Genomic DNA, 20,606 nt, shown 5'->3' with positions numbered 1-20,606 from the left:
CTTCTATCTTAAAAAAGCTTAAGCAGTCCCATAGCACTATTGATCTATCTAACAAAAATTTGTCTTCATTGAATTCAGCAAACTTCATTGTAACTTAAATACAACTATTTCAGTCCGTACAATTGATCAGTATACAACACATCCAAACACTTTATATATTGTTAACAAAGCATTGAGTGAATTAAACAAAGATGGTAAACGTAGTAGCATACCCAGATTTAGCTCTCGAAAAGTTTACCGGCTTAGATCCGAATGAAGATGCAAGAGATTTTCTTGATATAGTAGAGAAAAAGATAGCATTTTCCCTTGGCACTAGACCAGGAGACGCAGGTGACGAACAAGACGCATATGATAACAGACAAAGAGCCTTATTTGGTTCCATATTAAGAGGTCCAGCCGCTCAATGGTATCAGGGATTAGCAGCAAACTTACCTTGGAATGAGATAAGAGATCAATTCATAGATAGATTCACTGATGATAAGGATAAGTATAGGAGACGAATAGAAGCAGAAAACATAACAAGACAACCTGATGAATTCATTAAAAGCTGCATACATAGATTAAGCACCGCAGTAGACCGTGGATGGCCTAATCCAGTTTTTAATGATGATCAAAGAACAGCAAAGAAAATGGAATTCTTTGTACGCGGCTTAAGCCCGCCAGGCTTGAAACAAAAGGCGCATCAATTCCTAATTGAGAATTCACCTGCAACTTGGCAACAATTAAAAGATCATAATGCTACAAAAGACTTAAGTTTTGCAACAAGTAGTGAGTTTATTGGAACAGCATCCAATAGCATAGATAATAAATTAGAAATAGAGGGAATAAAGGATCAACTTAAACAGTTAACAGGACTAATGAAGGATCATAAAATAAACGCAGCTTATAATCCACATGAGCATAGAAACCAACAAAACAACCCAATGTTTTGCAACTGGTGTTGCATGTCAGGCCATACGATAAGACATTGCTTTAAATATAACGATCAAAAGGAGCAAAATTATGACTCGCTTCAATTAAGAGAGAATTCAAACCGAAGTTACCATAACTACAGCAAGAGTAGGTCAAGGGTAGACAACAATTTCAATGACATAAATCCCCAACATGAATTCAGGCATTTGTCAAACTACAATGAAAGTTCTCAATCGCGTGACAGGTCGAACAGTAAAGAACCCTTCAACGAAAATAACGATTATCATTCACATTACCAGATCCACAACTTTAGTGATGGTGACATTTTAGGAGACTATACCAATAATGAGTGTGAACTTGTTGATTTAAACTAGATCAGTCTCCGTCTGAACCAAAAATACAATTATACATTAACTTATACCAACATCCCGTCGGAGACAAAAATAAAAATAACGGTCTGGAAGCCCAATTTCTACTGGACACCGGAGCAACATGTTCGCTTATTAATTTTGACAGTTATGAACAATATTGTAAAATACAACCTCTACAGCTGAATAAATCTAGATCAAACACAGTTGCTGTTAATGGAGAAAAACTTAAACTTATAGGTTATACTAATTTTGACTCAACTTTTGGTAAAAACACTGATAATCCGGTAAAAATCAAAGCATGGATTTCAGCCGAGAACGGATGCGATCTAAATATATTAGGAATGAATTTCATTTCTCACAACCTTAAATCAATAAACTTTCCAAATTTGAACTTAGAATTAAAAAAATACCCAGATATAACAGTTCCTATCAGTATTATAAGAAGCAAAAGTTATCCATATCTAAGCTTTTATCAAAATGTACTTCTTGATAAAAAAATAACTTTTGCACTAAAATCATCCCGGGTAATTTCAATTTCTCCAGCAAGCATAGTTTTCAAAGTAGGAACATCGTTTAGAATTGATAAGTCCTTAGAACAAAAAGGCTTTAACGCAAAAAACGCTTTTTGTAGGAATGAAATTAAGTCAATGCCTATCGTACTAAAAAATACCAGAGAATCAAAAGTAGATATAAACAAAGGTGTAATAGGCCAAACGTTTGAAAACATATATTTAAAATGAACCCATTTCTTCCTGCTTCAAAATAATTATAAATGTGAAGTTTTCATAAAAGCTTTTATAACGCTTTAAGTTTGTGAAGTTTACCTAACGTTTTGTATACTGAGCAGTAAATCTAATTTATTCTTACTAAAAAATAAGATTACGAGTATTATACTACAAATATACTACAATGAATAGCAGTTCTGTATGACACCCAAAAGGATATGCCAAAATGCATGAACACGGATCTAATTCTTAACCGAGATCGAAAACAGTCAAGTACGCTAACAATTTTGGGCCATCCTCAAAATCAAATAAAGATAGAGAGATCGGAACCCAATGGCTCAGACAAAAAAGTTTTTCGATATCAAAATATTTGCAAAATAATTGCAAAAGGCCAGGATTTTAAAACAATAAAGTCTTACGAGTCTATAATAATTTCATTTTCAGGCGGTTTTATTAACTGAAAATTCAGTATTACACTTAAGGGAATGTCAAATTACCCTACGTACAATAACGAGAATTAATAGAGTGAAACCTTTGATGAAAGAACTAGCCAATGTAAAATTGTAACAAACTCATTCTGCGAAGTTAATTTGCACCATCAGTTTTCTCTTAGGGCCCAAGTAGGGACCGATGACATTAATTATTAAGCCTTATAGTTTTCAAGTTACAAATGCAAACTAGAAGATGTTCATCAAAAAGGGAAAAATTATCTCTCATTTTTCAACAAATTGAGTATGTTGCTACAATTTTTCATGATCTTAAAATGGGCGAACATAGTTTTTCGACCCGACCCGCCGCAGATTTATGCCAGCATATGTTGGTGGCTTTTTGTAGCCTTTCAATACCCATGGTACCAATTTCTTTTAACCAACGCAATCGATTGTTGGTGGCTGTATGCAGTCTTTGAGACTCTTATGATTCACTCCTCAAAATTTTGGCCACATTACTAATTCGGTAGTTTAGAATCCACAACACGCAGGCATTTAAACCCTTAAAACAACAAATTTTCAGAAGCAACACTTTGAAAATTTGACCGCATCATCCTTAAGATTGTTTACGTTAAATTTTTGCTTCATAAAGTTCAGGATGACTTTCTGTACTAAAGATGTGAACATGGATTGATGCAGAGGATTAAAACCAAAGAGAAACTAATAAATTTATCTTTTTGATTATTAAACAGTTTGCAAATTGTCTGTTTAATTTTCCTTTTCTACGATATTTCATTTTGATTTGATTCTAATTCAAATCTTTTCTATTTTCTATCAAAAAAATGTAACAAAAATTGCTGGTTATGACAACCAGGTGGACATATATTTAAGATTAGGGGTTAATTAATGCCCAAATTTCCATTTTTGCTTTAACTACATAAGTTTAATATCTGAGCTTAACTCAGTGTCGGAAAATGCTTTATTCCTGTGGTTAATAAACACCATGATCGTCTTTCTTTATTTGTATTCCTGTGGTTAATAAACACCATGATCGTCTTTCAACCATTTTTGAGCTTATTGAAAACTTACTACCATATTAGAGATTAATAACTATCTACCTTTCGGAGTGCCGTCTGTATTTAGACAACCGCGTATTCATACTCGTCAGTAAGCAGACAAATGCCATATTAACCAATCAGAATCGAGATGAGAAAACAAATTTATGAAATAGAAAATAATTAGTTATTCATTTCGTCCTTGTCTCGATTCTGATTGGTTAATACAGTATTTGTCTACTTACTGTCGAGTCTGAATACGCGGTTGTCTAAATACTACTACGTAACCCTACATTTCAATGCTTAAGGAGGTGTTAGCAACGTCAGTTTTTTGAAAATTTGAGCCGAACTAAAAAACAAATTAAATTCGCGCCAACAAAGCAAATTACTATTCTAACGACCTAATTTGAAACAAAAGCCAAAAAATTGTAAATTCACTGATTTTTAATTAATTTATTTCTTAACCATGATTTGCCGAGTTTCAGATTTTTGATACAATGCAAAAAGACAGCCTTTTTGAATCGGCTGTTCAGTAGTTATTGCTTTCAATTAACTCCACATTTTTTTTTGCAAATTTCATCAATTGATTTTTGACTTTTTATTTAGAATCATTGCTTTTGTAGCTGCATAATGAAGAATTATCAAAAACTCTCGGTGCTGGGAAAAACGATGGGGTGCAAGTTAAATTCTAGCCATCTAATGAAATGAAACTGCAAAGAAAATGTGGAAATCACTGACTTACAGTTTTTAAGAGTCGATGAACGTAGTCCAGACTCATATATATGTTGCGATGATTTTTTTTGCAATTTGTTTTGTAAAATCCTAAAATTTGTTCAGGCTCATTTAAAAACAGTTTTTGGCTGTTTGAGTGTGGATTTCTTTTCCCCTTCAGCTCATTTCGTTTTTAAAAGGAAAGCAAACTCTACTATCAAACACCAAAACTGAAAACGTCAAGAAAAACAGAAATGACTTCTAGTGTCGAAAATGGAAGAAAAGTTTCCCAGCGAAAAAAAATCACCTTTTGGTACAGTTTGGTACAGTTTTCTCAAATTATGTAAAATTCGTGTAACAAGTGTCAATCATAAATTGTTCTAGAAACTCAGTGAGCTTTAAGGCCATCTTTTTTATTACAAACTGTGTATTTTTTCTGTGTACTTGTATTCATTGGCACTTTTGCAACTGTCTTTTGGCTATGTTTGACCCTTTTTGCTCCCTTTCTCCATAACTATTTGAGCAAATTCAAAAAAATTAGACCATATCCGGCACACGTAGGGTTTTCGTTAATAAATCAAACTTAAGTATAATAACAAACTATTCTCGACACCGGCACAAGCGAAAAAATGGTGTTATTGCATAAACTTTATAATATAGTTATAATAGTCATATATATTAGTTATACATTTTTCTTAAACAAAATTTTTTTTAACTAACGATATTTTTAATTGTAGTGTTTTTTATCAACAAGCCACAAAATTTAGGAGCTGACTTTTAATTTAACTCGATCAAACACGTGTTGACACCAACAACTGTTCAAGTGCTTAACTGATTTTGTATTTAACTACAGACACTCAACTGTCCAAACGCTGAATTGCTTTTTAATATACAGAGCACATTTGAGGAAGTGAGACGCTGTTTTGCTTCTAGGGTACGGAAACATCTACCCGACCATGGACAGCACGCGTGCCCTGACCATCCTCTACACCATAGTGGGCATCCCCCTCTTCCTCTACTGCTGCAGCCAACTCAGCACCCTCTTCAGCTTCATGTTCTACAAGTGCAGGTGCACCCTGGGAGTGCATGAGTCATCGTCCAAGAGAAGCAGTTAGTTTATACTATCCATTTGTCTGCTGCTCGGGAGTTTTTTTACAAGATGAGGGGCGGTTTTTTGAAAAATTTGTTTTGTTTGCTTTGTTTAGGTCAGCCTTTTCGAATCAATCGAGCTCTACCAAAACCCCATTTGAACCCTCTCTTTCTCGGCAATAGCCTTGATACTAGCCCATTTGGTACTAAGGATCAATTTCTCTGAAGTTTAGAATGAAATAAATTTTAACATGCAGTATGATTGGCATGATTAAAACAGCCTCTTTCTCGTCAAAGTTTATTAATTTCCCGAAATTTAATGCCAAAAAAACTTTAATACCCAAAAAAATTATTTGAAGGTTAATTAAAAACGGTTAAGTGAACCACAACGTGTAAGAGTGTAACTTGGCGCCTATCTATATCAAAAGCAGCGGCGGATCTAGGATTTTTTTCGAGGGGGGGGGGGGGGGGGGGGTGAGGGGATTTTCAAAAAAATAACGAATTTTTTGTCGACTTTTTTTAAGCCGACCATTTTGATTTTCCGAGTTCTCCAGTGGTACTAAATACTAAAAAGACTGTTTTGGGTTTTGACCAAAAGTATTGCGCTACAGGCAAAATCATGAAAAAAAAACAGGCCAAAAAAGGCGTTTTCAGGCACTTTTTGGAAAATTTTTACCATAAAAATTGCGTTTTTTCGGCGCGCGCTCTCCCCTCAAAATTACTATATATTGGCGCCGAAGGCGCTCTTAGAAAAGTTTGAGGTTCCGGCACCAAAAATGGATATCTCAAAATAGTACAAAGGGGGGAGGGACCCTTTGGGTCGGCAGGAGGTCGAATCCCTAAATACCCCCCTGATCAAAACTGACATAGCATCAGATTTGGATGACTGGCCGGGGTGGATGTCCGTTCTCAAAAACTTTTCCGTTTGTTAATGTTTTATGGCATCCATTTAAAGCTAACTGACCCTAGCCAAATCTTAAGGCGCCTTAGAGCCACTTTTTAGCCATAAAGTCTGCCAAATTTTTTGCCGAATTAAAACAACATTTTTGGTACATTTCCAGGTATATTCAGCCACATGGATTGACTCAAACATTTTTCTGAAAATTGGAAAACCAAATTTGTTGACCTAATAAAAAAGTATTTTTTTTTTCAATAATTTTTTAACTATTACAAAATTTTCATTTTTTTTTTTAATTTGCCCCCCCCCCCCAGCCCTCCCAAAAAATCTAATCCATCCCTGGTCAGTTAATTTTTTGGGCTCAAACTAAATTTTAACTGTTTAGAAGTGACCTACTACATCATCTGGACTACCATAATCTTCGGCCTGTTTTTCTTCCTACCCCTACCCCTTCTCATGCACCAGAATGACCTCTCCTTCATTGCCGCCCTCTACTTCCTCGTCATATCAGTCACCACAGTCGGATACGGAGACATTTACCCCATCGATCCCGCCCAGGTATGCACAGGGGGGGGGGGGGGGGGGGGGGTGATTGGAGGAGGAGAGGCGCGTTAGTAAATATCGTAACAAGGAAACATCAGTTTAATTTGAGAAGACTGCTGGACTGCTAAGAAAATAAATATATCGTTGGCAGTTAGATCTTCAAAACAGGAAAATTTCGAATTCTAGTTTCAAAGACACAAAAAAATGAAAGGTTTTTATGAACTAACAAAAAAACTTAGGAAGTTATAAGTTTGAAAGAACAAGGTGCTCTAACATAAACTCTTTCATTTTCAGCGATAAGTTCATTGAACTTGATTATTATCTATACAAATTTAAGAATCCGTTTTTTGAGTTGAGACTGTGAGCACGGTTTATGGTGAGACTCGAACCAGTGAAATTTCGACTGAGAGGCGGATTTTTCAGAAAATTTATGTCGCAACCATTGCGTTTCAAAATAGGCATATTGCACCCTAGCGACTAAAAATTCCCTAGTTGACTCAAAATGCCATAGTAGTGACCTAGTTTTCCGCAGCCCAAATCCGTATGTCGAGATAATGCGCTAACCAAAAAAGATATGTTGCAACTTTGTGCTACCTATAAATTCTGCGCGACTAGGAAAAATTGGCTAATTTTGGGTGAACCAAAAACAAATTCTTGCAACCAATGCCAAAAAAGATATCTCGCAACTCTCGCATAAAAACACTACAAAAATTTGCGCGACACAAATTTCAATTTTTCTAGGTTTTCGCGCATCCAAATGAAACCAAAAAAACTCAAAATTATTATGCCGCAGTTTGCCACATGCGAAGTTATGATGCTACTTTCCGCGACCTAGAAAGGTTTGTTGAAACTTTGACCAAAGTTTTCTGCGCGACATAGAGACCGAAATGTTGCGACTATGACACGATATGTTGCGACTATGGCAACTCAAAGCGGTAGCTCTTTTTCTTTTCCATCATATTTCTTTTTGCACCTATTTTCCCTAGTTGTTTCACTAAAACTTTTAAATGTCTGATATTACATTGTAAAGTGTGAAAAGTTGAAAACTATATTTGTTTAAAGTGCTGGTTTGCTATCCACACTTAATTTTATTGCATTAAGACAACGCTAAAACAGTTTTCAAACTTGAAATCCAGTGGCGGGAAAAAGGAAAAAAGTCAAATTGGATATGCTGACACTTTGCGCTTCCACAGATCTTTGCGGGAGTCAAAAAAGAATGCCACACTTTTTCTGGTACAAAAAATTAATATGTGATTTTGCCCGACCAAAAATTGTCCGATCATTTTTGCCCAAGAAGATTCTGCTCGATCCTAAATGTTAGGTTCAATCATCGTGACTCAGAAATAGTGCATCCGCAACTCAAAGCTTCCGAGGAGTTTTGCGCGACTCAGAAGGGAATAAATGGGACTTCACGCAACTGAAAATTCTCTACGAGGCAAAAAAATTTGCGCAGTCAAAAACGGTATGTTGCAATCATCGCGACTCAAAATTATTATGTCGCTTTTTTCGCATCCAAATAATTTTGACGACACTGCGTGACCCGAAATATTTGTCGCAACATTGCGCAACCTGAAAAAACTATTGGAACTTGGGAAAAAATATTTTGAAAAAATTATTCGAATAAGCATTTTGCTTGGCCAAAGTCATTATGAGCGATTATTATATCATAAAAGATTTTAAGAGACTTTCGGAAAACTGATAATCAATTATAATTGATTATAATTTATTAAATTGTCACGAAAAATGTTATCATTATAATGGATTATAAATCGTGTAAACATCTAAATTTGGCGCTTATAACTAATTATAATTTTGATAAAAGTACAATTGTAATTGTAATATAATTGATTATTGTCTCTTTTTACTGACTCCGTGTAATTGCTGTGCATTGTGACAACGTTAAAACAGTTTTACAAACCTGAAATTCAGTGGAGGGGAAACGGAAATGAGCAAAACAAACATATCGCAACTTAGCACATCCACAGATATTTGCGCAAACCGAAAAACAAATGTCGCGACTTTTTCCCGACCCAAAAAAAGGTGTGTCAACTTTTAGCGTGACCAGAAACTTTCTGCGTAAATCTGCTCACCCAAAGAGATTCTGCGCGGCTGCACAATCAAAAAAATATAATGCTGCAATTATCGCGACTAAGAATGGGTGTTTTGCAACTTTATGCGTCTGAAGAGTTTTTTTTTTCAACCCAATTTTAATTTCGAGAGTTTGCGCCACCCAAACTAAATATGTTGCGACTTTCCTCTACCAAAAATTAAAAATTGCTGTGCAACCATTGAAATTTGAAAATCCACTCAATTTTCAGCGAATCAAAAAGATATGCTGCCATCATCGCGACTCAAAATAAAATAAGTATGTCACAATTTCACGCGACTCAGAAGTTTTGCGCGACCCAAAAATCATAGGGGGGGGGGGGGGGGGTGTTAGTGGAAAAGAGCCAGTGATTGGATATGTCGCAACTTTGCTCTTCCACAGAGTTTTGATATGTAGCGAGCGACTTTGATCGACCCAAAACAGATATGCCGCGTTTTTGCGCAGCCTATGTCGCAATCTTGCCCTCGGCCAGCGTTGCACTGTCGCTCTCTATTCTTTGAGGTATCCTTACGTGTTTTGTTTTGTTTTGCGTGTAGGACAGTAGCGGGTCGGCGCTGTCGTACAGATATGGGTTCAGTTTCATGATGTGGATCTACATGGTGCTGGGCATATCCCTCTTCGCAAACTTCCTCCAACTCATCCAGAATGTCATTGCAAAAGGATCCATGTCTTGTCAAAACAAGGTACACTACTAATGGCCGATCTTTTTAAATATCCGTCACAAGCAGATGTGATTTTGCATCTTGTAACGAACCCCCCCTTGCAATAGGGGAAGAAATTGTTAACAAGATCCTAAACGGCTACCCCACATATAAACTGATGAGAAATAAAAAAAACTTTCCTTTAAAAAGCGTTGGAGTAATGTTTCATCTTTTTAAAAAGCGTTGAAATAATGTTTTATCCAACGTACTTTTTTATCTGATGAAAACAGGCTCAAGTTTTTCAACATTGTTTTATTATACAACGAGCTGATTATTATCAGATTGAGAGCGAAGTTCACCTGGCAATCCACACTGTTCACGCACATGAAAAGTCCGCACATGACAAGGCAGCGATTGTTCCGAGCTGTGATGCGGATGTTCCGAGCAGCAAAATCTCATTGGCAGTCAACAGTCAATCCGTGTTTGCTTCAAAGGAAGACTTCGGTGTAAAGAACGGGGGAAACTTTACAGGCCAAATTAGTGACCTGAAGTGAAAACAAGAAAAAAACTATTGGGAGAAATTTAGATTTCAGGGCAGCTTTTCCTCTTGTTTGCTCATGTTTTTGTTCCCAACTTTCGAAGAAAATTTTTGTGCTCGGGACTGGTTGTTTTAAACAAAAATGCAGTAATAGATACAAAATGTATATCAATTTACTCTGAACATATTGTTTGTGAGAGGAGGGACAATTTTGCAAGAAAAAAAAAGAAAAACCCAGAACTCAGTTTTTTGAAAGTTGATGATTTCTTTCAAAAACTACTAAAGACATTTTACCAGAGAGAAAAAGACGAAATGCTTCACCCTGATAGACAGAGTCTTCTTTTCCGACTTTCAAAGAAAAAGACAGATTATTTGCGCTCGGTGTGTTTTTTTCTTCAGACCAATTTCGACTTTTTCACTAGCTGTTTTTGAACGGAATTTTTAGCATGATCTGAAACCTGTATATGTCATCTGTGATCAATTTTGAAGTTAACTTTTTGGACGGAATTTTTTTTATATCAATCGAAAACTATTGATTTCCTGAGCTTAAATTTGAAAAGATATTTCACCTGTGATCATTTTTCGTAAAGTTATGGGGCTTTAAAAATTGCCATTTTGGCCAATTTGGGACAATTAACGCGATATATTTCGCGCTATTAAAGCGTAAGCGGAAATTTAATCCGCCTTAAGAATTGCTCCGAATTGTTTGAAGGAAGCTTATTTCTCAAAAATGATTTTTTACTGCGAGATTTTTTACTACTCATAAATGATTTATTACTTTTTATCACTTTGTAGTTTAAATGGCGAATGGCGTTTGAGGGGATGATTTTCAAAAAAATCTCAAATAAAAACATGCGCTTTATTTTATTACGTTTAATTTTTTTTAGGTTACAATGTTCTACTTCATAGAGCTTAAAAGGCAATCGGAACATTCAAGGCTTTGCCCCGTTACGAGCAGTCTTGTTTTGTAATTTATTTTGGCGTGAGAAATATTTTTAAAAACTTTACTTTCGTTTTCGTCAATTGTTAAAAAAATGATTTTTTCAAATACTATTAAAGGGCAATCGGATCATTCATAGCTTTTCCTTAATACGAGCAGTTTTGCTATATGTGATATCAAAGTTATGCTCCTTTTTTGCTAATTGTTCTCATATCTGGCCCTTCAAAATAAACAAGACTATTCGTATCAGGGCAAAGCGCAGAACGTTTGGAAAAATGTGCGTCTTCTAAGCAATTTTTGGATCAATTGGCAAGCATCAATTTCAATTGAGAATGATATCAACCGGATTTTTTTGCTACGCCCAATAGAAAATTGGAAAATTTGCGCAGAGTAATTATTCTAAATTAAACACAATTATTCCAAGCGTCACACCCCAAAACTTTATCAAAAGGTCTTTCGGTTTGTGAGCTCAGGTTTATAAAACTTTTCAGAGTATCAAAAAATTTGCCAAAAAATTTTTAATTGAAAATTATTTTGAAAGTAGCGCAGACGAAAATTTAGTAGGAACTAATTGTTCCGACTTTCGATACGAATGTTTGTGCTCGGTGTGGGTTTTTTTTCTTCAGACAAATTTCGACTTTTTAACTAGCCATTTTTGACTGAATTTTTAAAAATCATTCAAAAAGTATTGTTGTCCTGAGCTTAAATTTGAAATGATATTTCACCTGTGATCATTTTTCGTAAAGTTATGAGGGTTTAAAGATTACCATTTTGGCTAATTTGGGACAATTAACGCGCCATATATTTCGCGCTATGAGATTTAATCCGTCTTAGAAATTGTTCCAAATTGGTTGAAAGAAGCTTATTTGCCATAATTGATTGTTACAAGGAGCGAAATCTATTTTTTTGTAGTTTATATGGCGTGTGGGGGGATGATTTTCATGGAAAAAATTTCAAATTTTGGAATTTTTTTTTTTCATTTTTTTATTTACGTTTATTTGTTAATGATGTTTATCTTATTACTTCTCCATTCCATAAACCTTAAACGGCAGTCAGAACACTCAGGGCTTCGCCCTGATACGAGCAGTCTTGTTTGAATTAGTTAATGAACTAGTTCATTTTTTGGAACATATTCATTTGCGTAATTGTTAATTCTTTCCAAATTTATGGTACTTTCTTTTGAAGTTTTCATCTTCAAAATATGTTAATTCAATCATCATTCATTTCCTGTCTTTATTCCGATGTATAATTAATCTTTGAAATATGTTGATTAATCATTGGTTTCCTGTCTTTATTCTGATGTATAATTAGTCAAACGTGGTAGAGTGAAAATTTAGATGTCATATAATTGATCTTTTTCCAATTGTTTCATAAATTGCGAACTGAATTAACGGCTGGCCTTGAATTCGTCAACGAGTGTTCAGAATCCTGAATTTTTTTGTCCCGTCAGATCTTTCTGGTCGATTTATTCCTTTGTTAGTATAACTTAAATTATAGTCTTGCAAAAAAATGATTCTTTTTTTTGATTTCGCTTAAAAACTAAGAAAAAAACAACATCTATAATAACATTTGTTTTCTTCCGCTGATAAAAAACGACACAGGAAATGTTTTACACAAAACATTAACCTAATTTTGGCCCGGCCCGGAAGTTTCGTTTGATAAAAGAAGGAAGTTTTTTTTATACCTGTATGCTTGAACCTCAAGGCATGAAAAGTCTTTTTTTGAACGTAAGCGGAACTGCATATATTGATTGAAGTGGTTTGGCCGCCGGGACCAATCTGAATTTTATGCAACACTACTGTAGTGCTTATGCTATCCGCTTCGCTGCACCGAATGAATTAAAAAAGAAATGCGTTCTATTGGAACTAGTCAATATGCGACATATAATGGCCACCAAATATATTAATATTCCTTGGGGATAACTTCTATCTGAAGTGACTTCCACGATATCTTCTTTTGCCACTTGAGAAACCAAAACAAATTGAAAGATATTTTCTGCAAACAAATCTTCAGCTGCTGTAAAACATACCAGGTAAATAAAAGGTTACTTTTTTCATCGTTTTAACAACAGTTTCACCTAATTTAAAAATGGGAATTTTCATAGGATCATCTTGTAAGTTATTCCCCACCTCTATTGTACCTAATTAAAAATTGCAACCCCTCTATTAGGAACTAAATTAACTATTAAAGATATACTAAATAGGTACTCTGTAACAAATTAACAAATTGCATCCCTTTTTTGCGATAAGGGAAAATAGTTAGCAAGATTCATTTTGTAACTAGGCTTCATACGGTATAGCTAGGGTTACTTAATTGACTTGAGGGGTGGAGTTTTGCCACTATATACAGACAGAAGGTAGGGTTCTTAAAGACCCTTGAAATCGACTTGAGGGGTGGAGTTTTGCCACTATATACAGACAGAAGGTAGGGTTCTTAAAGACCCTTGAAATCGATTCTATCAAAATTAAGAAACGTGATACATTTTTGAGTCTTTGATGCAATTAATTAAAATTTCGGGGTAATCAAATTAGTTTTTTTGCAAAGTGTGCAAAAGAAACAATTTCTTTCCACTTTGAGATACTCGGCTCATCTTTAGAACTTCAAAGTCGAGACTATGTTGTTTTGCTGCTGAAAATTAAGGTGCTATTTCGAGACGAGCAAAAAAATTGAAAAACTGGGGTTCAGACAGCCATAACACAAAACAACAGCAGAGCAAAATTGCTGTGCAAGTGGCCCAAAACACTCCAAGTACAACGATTAAAGAGAAGAACTCCACTTTGCCAATGTTTCGTTTGTTGTTTTCTGTAGAAAAAACCCTTGAATTAGATCTAAAACTGAAAAAATTATGGATTATATTACCTTGATTAGTGCTAAAATTGAATTAGAATTTACTAAAATCGCGATAGTTATTTCGCAAATATTCTGCGTTTTGGTCTCTAGACTGATTTTGTTGACACTGAGGTAACTTTTTTGACCATTTTTTTATATCCGATTCACGATCAAAAGATAATCAAAAATGCTATTTTTCGAGCCCATTCGAAAGTTCTCATGGCAAACTTTCTTTTTTTATGCGTTTGCTTTTTTAGAGCTACATTTTATAAGTTTTGCTTGTGTTTTCGAAGTGCAGCTTTGTCTCTGTGATTAAACAGTTCAAGTTCAGGCAGATTTTTGAAGATTCAAATGTACTACTGATAAATATCCACACACGAGTTATAATACCAATGACATGCTTATCAACTCATTGTATCTTAAAGCTTAATTTGCAAGTTTAAAAGAAGCTAAAAATAAACAACACTGCTCGTATCAGGGCGAAGCCCTGAAAGTTCCGACTGCCTTTTAACGTTCGTGGAGCAGTAATAACATAAACAACATAAAAAAACTGAATGAAATAAAGAAAAATGAAAAACTTTTCTAAAATTTGAAAATTTTTCTATGAAAATCATCACCCCACACGCCATATAAAGTACAAATCAATAGATTTAGCTCCTCGTAAAAATCAGTTATGGCAAATAGGATTCTTTCAACCAATTCGGAACAATTTCTAAGACGGATTAAATCTCCGCTTACGCGTTAGCAGCGCGAATTTTATCGCGCTTTAATTGTCCCAAATTGGTCAAAATGGCCAAAATGGCAATTTTTAAACCCTCATAACTTTACAAAAAATGATCACAGGTGAAATATCCTTTCAAATTTAAGCTCAGGACAACAGTAGCTTTCGAATGATTTTTAAAAAATTCCGTCAAAAATGGTTAGTTAAAAAGTCGAAATTTGTCTGAAGAAAAAAAAACCCACCCCGAGCACAAATATTCCGTTACTTTCGTATCGAGAGTCGGAACAAAAATTAGGAAATAATGCAAAAAATGAAAACTAAAAAAAGTGAATTTTATTTTCTTGTGGATTTCTTAAAATCCTGCAAATGGTTCTTTGTGTAGTTTTTGAAAATTATTATTGTCATAAAATACAGTGCTGATTTAAATTAACCGGACAAAACGCGTTAAACTTGAAATTTAAAACGCGTTTTTCTCAAATTGGGTTGAGTTTAGGTGAAAACTTAATAAGACAAAATTAGCTTAAAATTTTAGCAGAATTAATATGGTGTAATTTATTTTGCGATATTCGGGCCCGAAATGTTACCCCAAAAATGGAACATTTTGGCTTCTCTTAGTTAATCAAAAATTACGCCGAAAATATCCAGTCAATTACAGACATAAATATATACGTAGCCCAACAAACTTTAAGAAGGGCATAACCTCCAAAAAACTGTATAAAATATTTTATTCTTGTTTGATAGACAAAAACGGTCGTTTTTACTATATGAAATACCAACTTTTTATTTAAAAATAATTCTTAAACAATATGCTTTTTTTTTGAGAAAATTCACTTCTTAAAGTTTGTTGGACTACGTAAGGGGCTCATTTTTATATAATTATGTCTGTGATAGACTGGGTATTTTCGGCATAATATTTGATTAACTAAGAAAAGCGAAAATGTTCCATTTTTGGCGTAAAATTTTGGGCCCGAGTTTTGCTAAATAAATCAAACCATATTAGTTCTGCTAAAATTTTAAGCAAATTTGGTCTTCATAAAATTTCACCTAAACTCAATCCAGTTTGAGAAAAACGGGTTTCAAATTTCAAGTTAATTGCGTTTTGTCCGGTTAATTTAAATCAGCATTGTAGTCCCGATTTAAATTAGCGTGACCAGAAAACATAGCTGGAAAATTCAAACTCGCTTGTCTCAAGTTGTTCGCTGAAATTTTGTTTTAATTCAAATTTAAAACTTTTAAAATTACGCTCTTTATCTTTCAATTCTTGCTGTTTAAAAAGTCACAAAGTGTAGTAAAATTTATCAGTGAAGCTTTTCTTCCATAAAATAAAGAAGCGAACTGTTTTAAGAAGAATATTAGACACTATTTTTTTCTGTTAACAAAAAACATCACTCTTTAGCCCGAGTAAGTAAAAAGATTAGACAACGAGACATCTGTTGCAAATCACACATATAGCCTTTCTAAAAAACTGTCGTAAATTTATTTATCCAACCTAAAAAATTTGTTTTGATTTTAAATATTTCTACCTGAAAATATAATTTTTCAACAAGCAATCAAAGAAATAATTTGATTGAGTGATAGCCTACACAGGGTGAGTTCAATTGAAATAAGCTATAAAAATTGAAAAAACAGAAACCGCCATCGATGAATTATTAGTGTTCCATCCACATCCATTATAGCAAAACTTATCGATGGACTACCGCTAATTTGGGTACTTTGAAACAATGAAAAGAGATGAATAACTTATCAACATGAACAAAAACAGAGTAATACAAGTGCTCGATCCCTAAACTAAAAGCTCATGAGACACATACTCTACCTATGTGCCACGAAGCTTTCGATTTTTAGAAACTACAGGGTTTATAAACTAACACTCTTATCAAAGCTATACTAGAATGAGCTACACAAATAATTGTTTTTTTTTGAAAAAATATTCTTGAATTTCTAGCTCTGATTTTCTACATAATTATTACTGAAACTGAAGTAGCGCTGAGAAATCTCAAGTTTAGCGATGCAAATAAATTATACTTGAATCAATTTAAGGTCGAAAATTCAAAAACAACCAAAATTGAGTTTTGATGACAAATAAGTTACAAACACAAATATGGTTGATGGATTTTGAAATAAGCTGTAACAAGCATATTTTTTGATATAAGCAATACAGTAGTTACAATTTTAAATCTGAAAAATTTTTCGACTAAACATTTATATACACAAATATACATACACAAATTAGTTTTCAAAACTATAATATGGGAAAAGCATTCTATCATAGTAGTATAAAGGTTTCAGATATACGGTTGACCAAAGTTTGCTTTCTCCTTGTCATGAAGGGGGTATTTTGCTGAACTGAATTTGAGTTTGAACGTTGACTCAGTCTGAATTTGATTTTCAAGCATAGACTATGATACAAACACATTGAAAATTTATAAAAAGAAGAGTGCAAAATCATGAACTCATTTCCTTATGCCCTTGCACAGGTATGAGTTTTTACGAAAAAAAACTCATAATTTCTCACGGAAAAATTTTCAAAGTTTTAAGTTCCACGTTTCCTTTGGAACAAATTTTAGCAATTTAATTGTTCATATACATTTATGTTATAATACGTAGAATTTTAAGAACAACACCGAAAATCTTAAACAAAACAAGGATGGTCGGTTGCTATGAAAGTAGCACCGAATGTTCCGACCATGTTCATTAAAAAATGGAAATTTTTCTTCAAATTTGTGTCATTTCTAGTGGGAGGTCTGATTCAGGAACTATAAATCGATATGATCGGCAAATGTTATTTTCAAAAATTGATTAGCAAACAAGATATGAAAAAAAAATTTCTGTTTAATTTTTTTTAGAAAAACCTTTCTAAGCGCTGAAAAAAAAACATCCAAAACTTGTTTTTTTTTTTAAGTAAAAATAAGTTTTGTCAGTCAAAATATATTTAAAAAAATTGCTTTTTTTCATATAACGAACGTTATTCGATCGCATCTTTCGCTCGAAATAGAACCAAAAATCAAAACTAACACCATTTTTTCTCTACACTGGGAGAATTTTTTGGAGTTTTTGTAAATATTGTTTTAATGACGGCTAAAGTCTTTAATATAACATGTAACTCAACTCTCTCCGACGATTATTTGTGGTAGCTGCTTTGTGTCGAAAACATATGCTAATTAAATTGTTCTGTAAATGTTTATTGTTCCGACTTTCGGTACGAAAGTAACGGAATATTTGTGCTCGGGGTGGGTTTTTTTTCTTCAGACAAATTTCTGCTTTTTAACTAGCATTTTTGACGGAATTTTTAAATATCATTCGAAAGGTATTGTTGCCCTGAGCCTAATTTTGAAAAGATAATTCACTTGAGAACATTTTTTGTTAAGTTATGGGGGTTTAAAGATTGCCATTTTAGCCAATTTGGGACAATTAACGCGCGATATATTTCGCACTATTAACGCGTAAGCGCATATGTAATCCGTCTTAGAAATCTCTACCGTGGTTGAAAGAAGCTTATTTGTCATAATTCATTGTAACAAGGAGCGAAATCTATTCTTTTGTAGTTTATATGGCGTGTAGGGGATGATTTTCATAGAAAAAATTTCAAATAAAAAAAAAATTGTGCATTTTTTTTACATTTAATTTGTTAAGGATATTTATGTCATTATTGCTCCATCAACCTTAAAAGGCAGTCGGAACATTCAGGGTTTCGCCCTAATACGAGCAGTCTTGTTTTTGGTTTTGCTTTCTTTGGGCTACCTCATAATTGTAGACAAAATAATCTCGCAAAACTATTTTTTTTTTCATTAAGTAGACGCCATCAACAGGTATGCGATGCTTATAATAAAGCCAACATAAATTTAGCACACTCAAGAGCGGATCTAAGATTTTCTCGAGGGGGCGAGGAAAATTTTTCAAAAAATAGTAATAAAAATGTTAACTTGTCGACTTTTTTCAGTTGGCCAAATTCAACTTCCTATAACTCTCCCGAAACACTATTTAGCCAGGATTTTCTGAGCCGCTGGCCCAATTGTAAAAAAAGATCAAAAGTGACATATATGGGCACTCACTGGAAGGTTTTGAACAAAAACAACGTTTTTTGGCACGCACTACGTCAAATTAATATATATATTGGCGGCAAAGGCGTCCTTAGAAAATTTTAGGGTCAGTTAGTGGAAAGTTGATGTCTTCAGTTTGTACCAAAGGGTTGGACAGTGAGAAGGTTTATAAACTGAGGGGAAGGGGCGTCCGCCTCCTTAAATCCGCCCCTGCGCATACTGATTGTAGTTAATAAGTTTTCAATTCAATTTGAATTTCATTTTGAAGAATAATGCTGCTAAGATGAAAGCTTTCAACTTCAAAATTATGTCACCTGGCTCATTATGTTAAAACATTTGTAAATTTGTTTCAAAGGATTTGTTGTTTTTCAAATTTTTTTTTTATTTTTTAAATTAATCTTTTTGCCGTGCAAAGAACAAATGATCAAAGCTGAAACAAGCTTAGAAGAAAAAATGTTTAATCTGGTAAGTAGTTTTTATTTATATGCAAGTCTTAACATCAACAATTACAATGATACTTATATTCCAGGTTGTTTTTTCCAAGCTAATAAGCGCCTCTATTCTGAAAACAAAATACCACAAATTCGCATTCATTCGATTTCTTTATCAGATTGCAAATTTCAAGTTACTTTTTTTGCATAAATTTCTGATCATTAGGAGAAAATAAAGCAATCATATCAATTTAATGTGAATTTCTACTCAATATTTATTCACTTGATTCAAATGACGCGTTTCTTGTTAGAATTTTGGTTCTGATTTTTGCGGAAAGGATTGAATAATTATGCTCCATGAGCTCTTTTTTTTGTTCTGACTTTCGTAACGAAAGTAACGGAATAGTTGTGCTCGGGTGGGTTTTTTCCTCAGACAAACTTCGACTTTTTAACTAGCCATTTTTGACGGAATTTTTGGAATGTCATTCGAAAGGTATTGTTGTCCTGAGCTTCAATTTGAAAAGATATTTCAATTGTGATCATTTTTTGCAAAGTTATGGGGTTTAAACGTTGCCACTTTGGCCAATTTGGGACAATTAACGAAAATATATTTCGCGCTCATAACGCGTTAGCGGAGATTTAATCTGTCATAGATATCGTTCCAAATTGATTAAAGGAAGCTTATTTTCCAAATTGATTTGTTAATGGGAGCGAAATCTATCACTAGTACTTTATATGGCGAGTGGGGTGCTAGGGATTTTAGCAGGCCGGTTTTTTAGCAGACCAATCTTTTAGCAGAACCAGAAAAATTAACAAGTCAGACAGCTAACTTCAAACGCGGCGTGGCGATTAGCGACCGCTTGCTCCGCTTCGCTTCAATTCAACACGAGTGTTATTGTGTGCGTAAATATTTGTTTTCCCGCTAATTTAGACTGTTGTGTTTTTGAAGTTGATCATTTTGTTGACAAACCTTGAGATAATTGTCTCAATTGGGGAAACTTGACCCAAGACTGAGCGTCTTTTCGAGTCTGTCAATCAATCATTCATCAGTCTTTTACGTTGGTCTGCGAAAAGACTCTTTTTTTTGTTTATGCTAAAAAGTTAAACTGCTAAACGATCGGCCGCCGGCGTCTGAGGGATGTATTTCACAAAAGATTAAATTTTTGAAAAATATGTTGATTTCATTTTTTTTACATTTAATATGTTTCATGTTAATACTGCTCAGTAGACCTTAAAATGCAACCAAAACATTCAAGTCTTCGCCCTGATACGAGCAGTCTTGTTGTTCCGACTTTCGTAACGAAAGTAACGGAATATTTGTGCTCGATGTGGTTTTTTTTCTTCAGACAAATTTCGACGGAATTTCTTATTTCATTCAAAAAGTAAGGTATTGTTGTCCTGAGCTTCAACTTGAAACATCATTTCACCTGTGATCATTTTTTTTGTAAAGTTATGGGGTTTTAAAGATTGCAATTTCGGCCAATTTGGGACAATTAACGATCAATATATTTAGCGCTTTTAAAGCATAAGCGGATATTTAATCCGTCTTATAAATCGTTCCAAATTGGTTGGACTAAGCCTGTTTGCCATTAGTGAATTGTTACTAGGAGCGAGCGAAATTTATCAA

At 34.0% G+C, this 20,606-nt stretch overlaps 2 protein-coding genes across 2 annotated transcripts in view; both read left to right on the top strand.

Annotated features, from left to right (window-relative positions):
- LOC134857126 (potassium channel subfamily K member 2-like) overlaps positions 1 to 10,473 on the top strand; it is a 61,634-nt gene extending 51,161 nt beyond the window's left edge. The window contains exons 4-7 of the mRNA XM_063873499.1: positions 5,136 to 5,312; positions 6,575 to 6,747; positions 9,376 to 9,522; positions 9,822 to 10,473. Of these exons, the coding sequence (XP_063729569.1) occupies positions 5,136 to 5,312; positions 6,575 to 6,747; positions 9,376 to 9,522; positions 9,822 to 10,034 (710 nt within the window). The 3' untranslated portion in view covers positions 10,035 to 10,473. The remainder of the gene's footprint in view (positions 1 to 5,135; positions 5,313 to 6,574; positions 6,748 to 9,375; positions 9,523 to 9,821) is intronic.
- Positions 1 to 20,606, top strand: part of LOC134851282 (uncharacterized) — a 534,247-nt gene that overhangs the window by 247,770 nt on the left and 265,871 nt on the right. The window lies entirely within an intron of this gene.

This window comes from Symsagittifera roscoffensis, chromosome 1 (assembly GCF_963678635.1).
Source record: "Symsagittifera roscoffensis chromosome 1, txSymRosc1.1, whole genome shotgun sequence".
Taxonomy (NCBI): Eukaryota; Metazoa; Xenacoelomorpha; order Acoela; family Convolutidae; genus Symsagittifera; species Symsagittifera roscoffensis.
The sequence above is the reverse complement of the archived record's forward strand: the minus strand, read 5'-3'. Positions and strand labels throughout refer to the sequence as shown.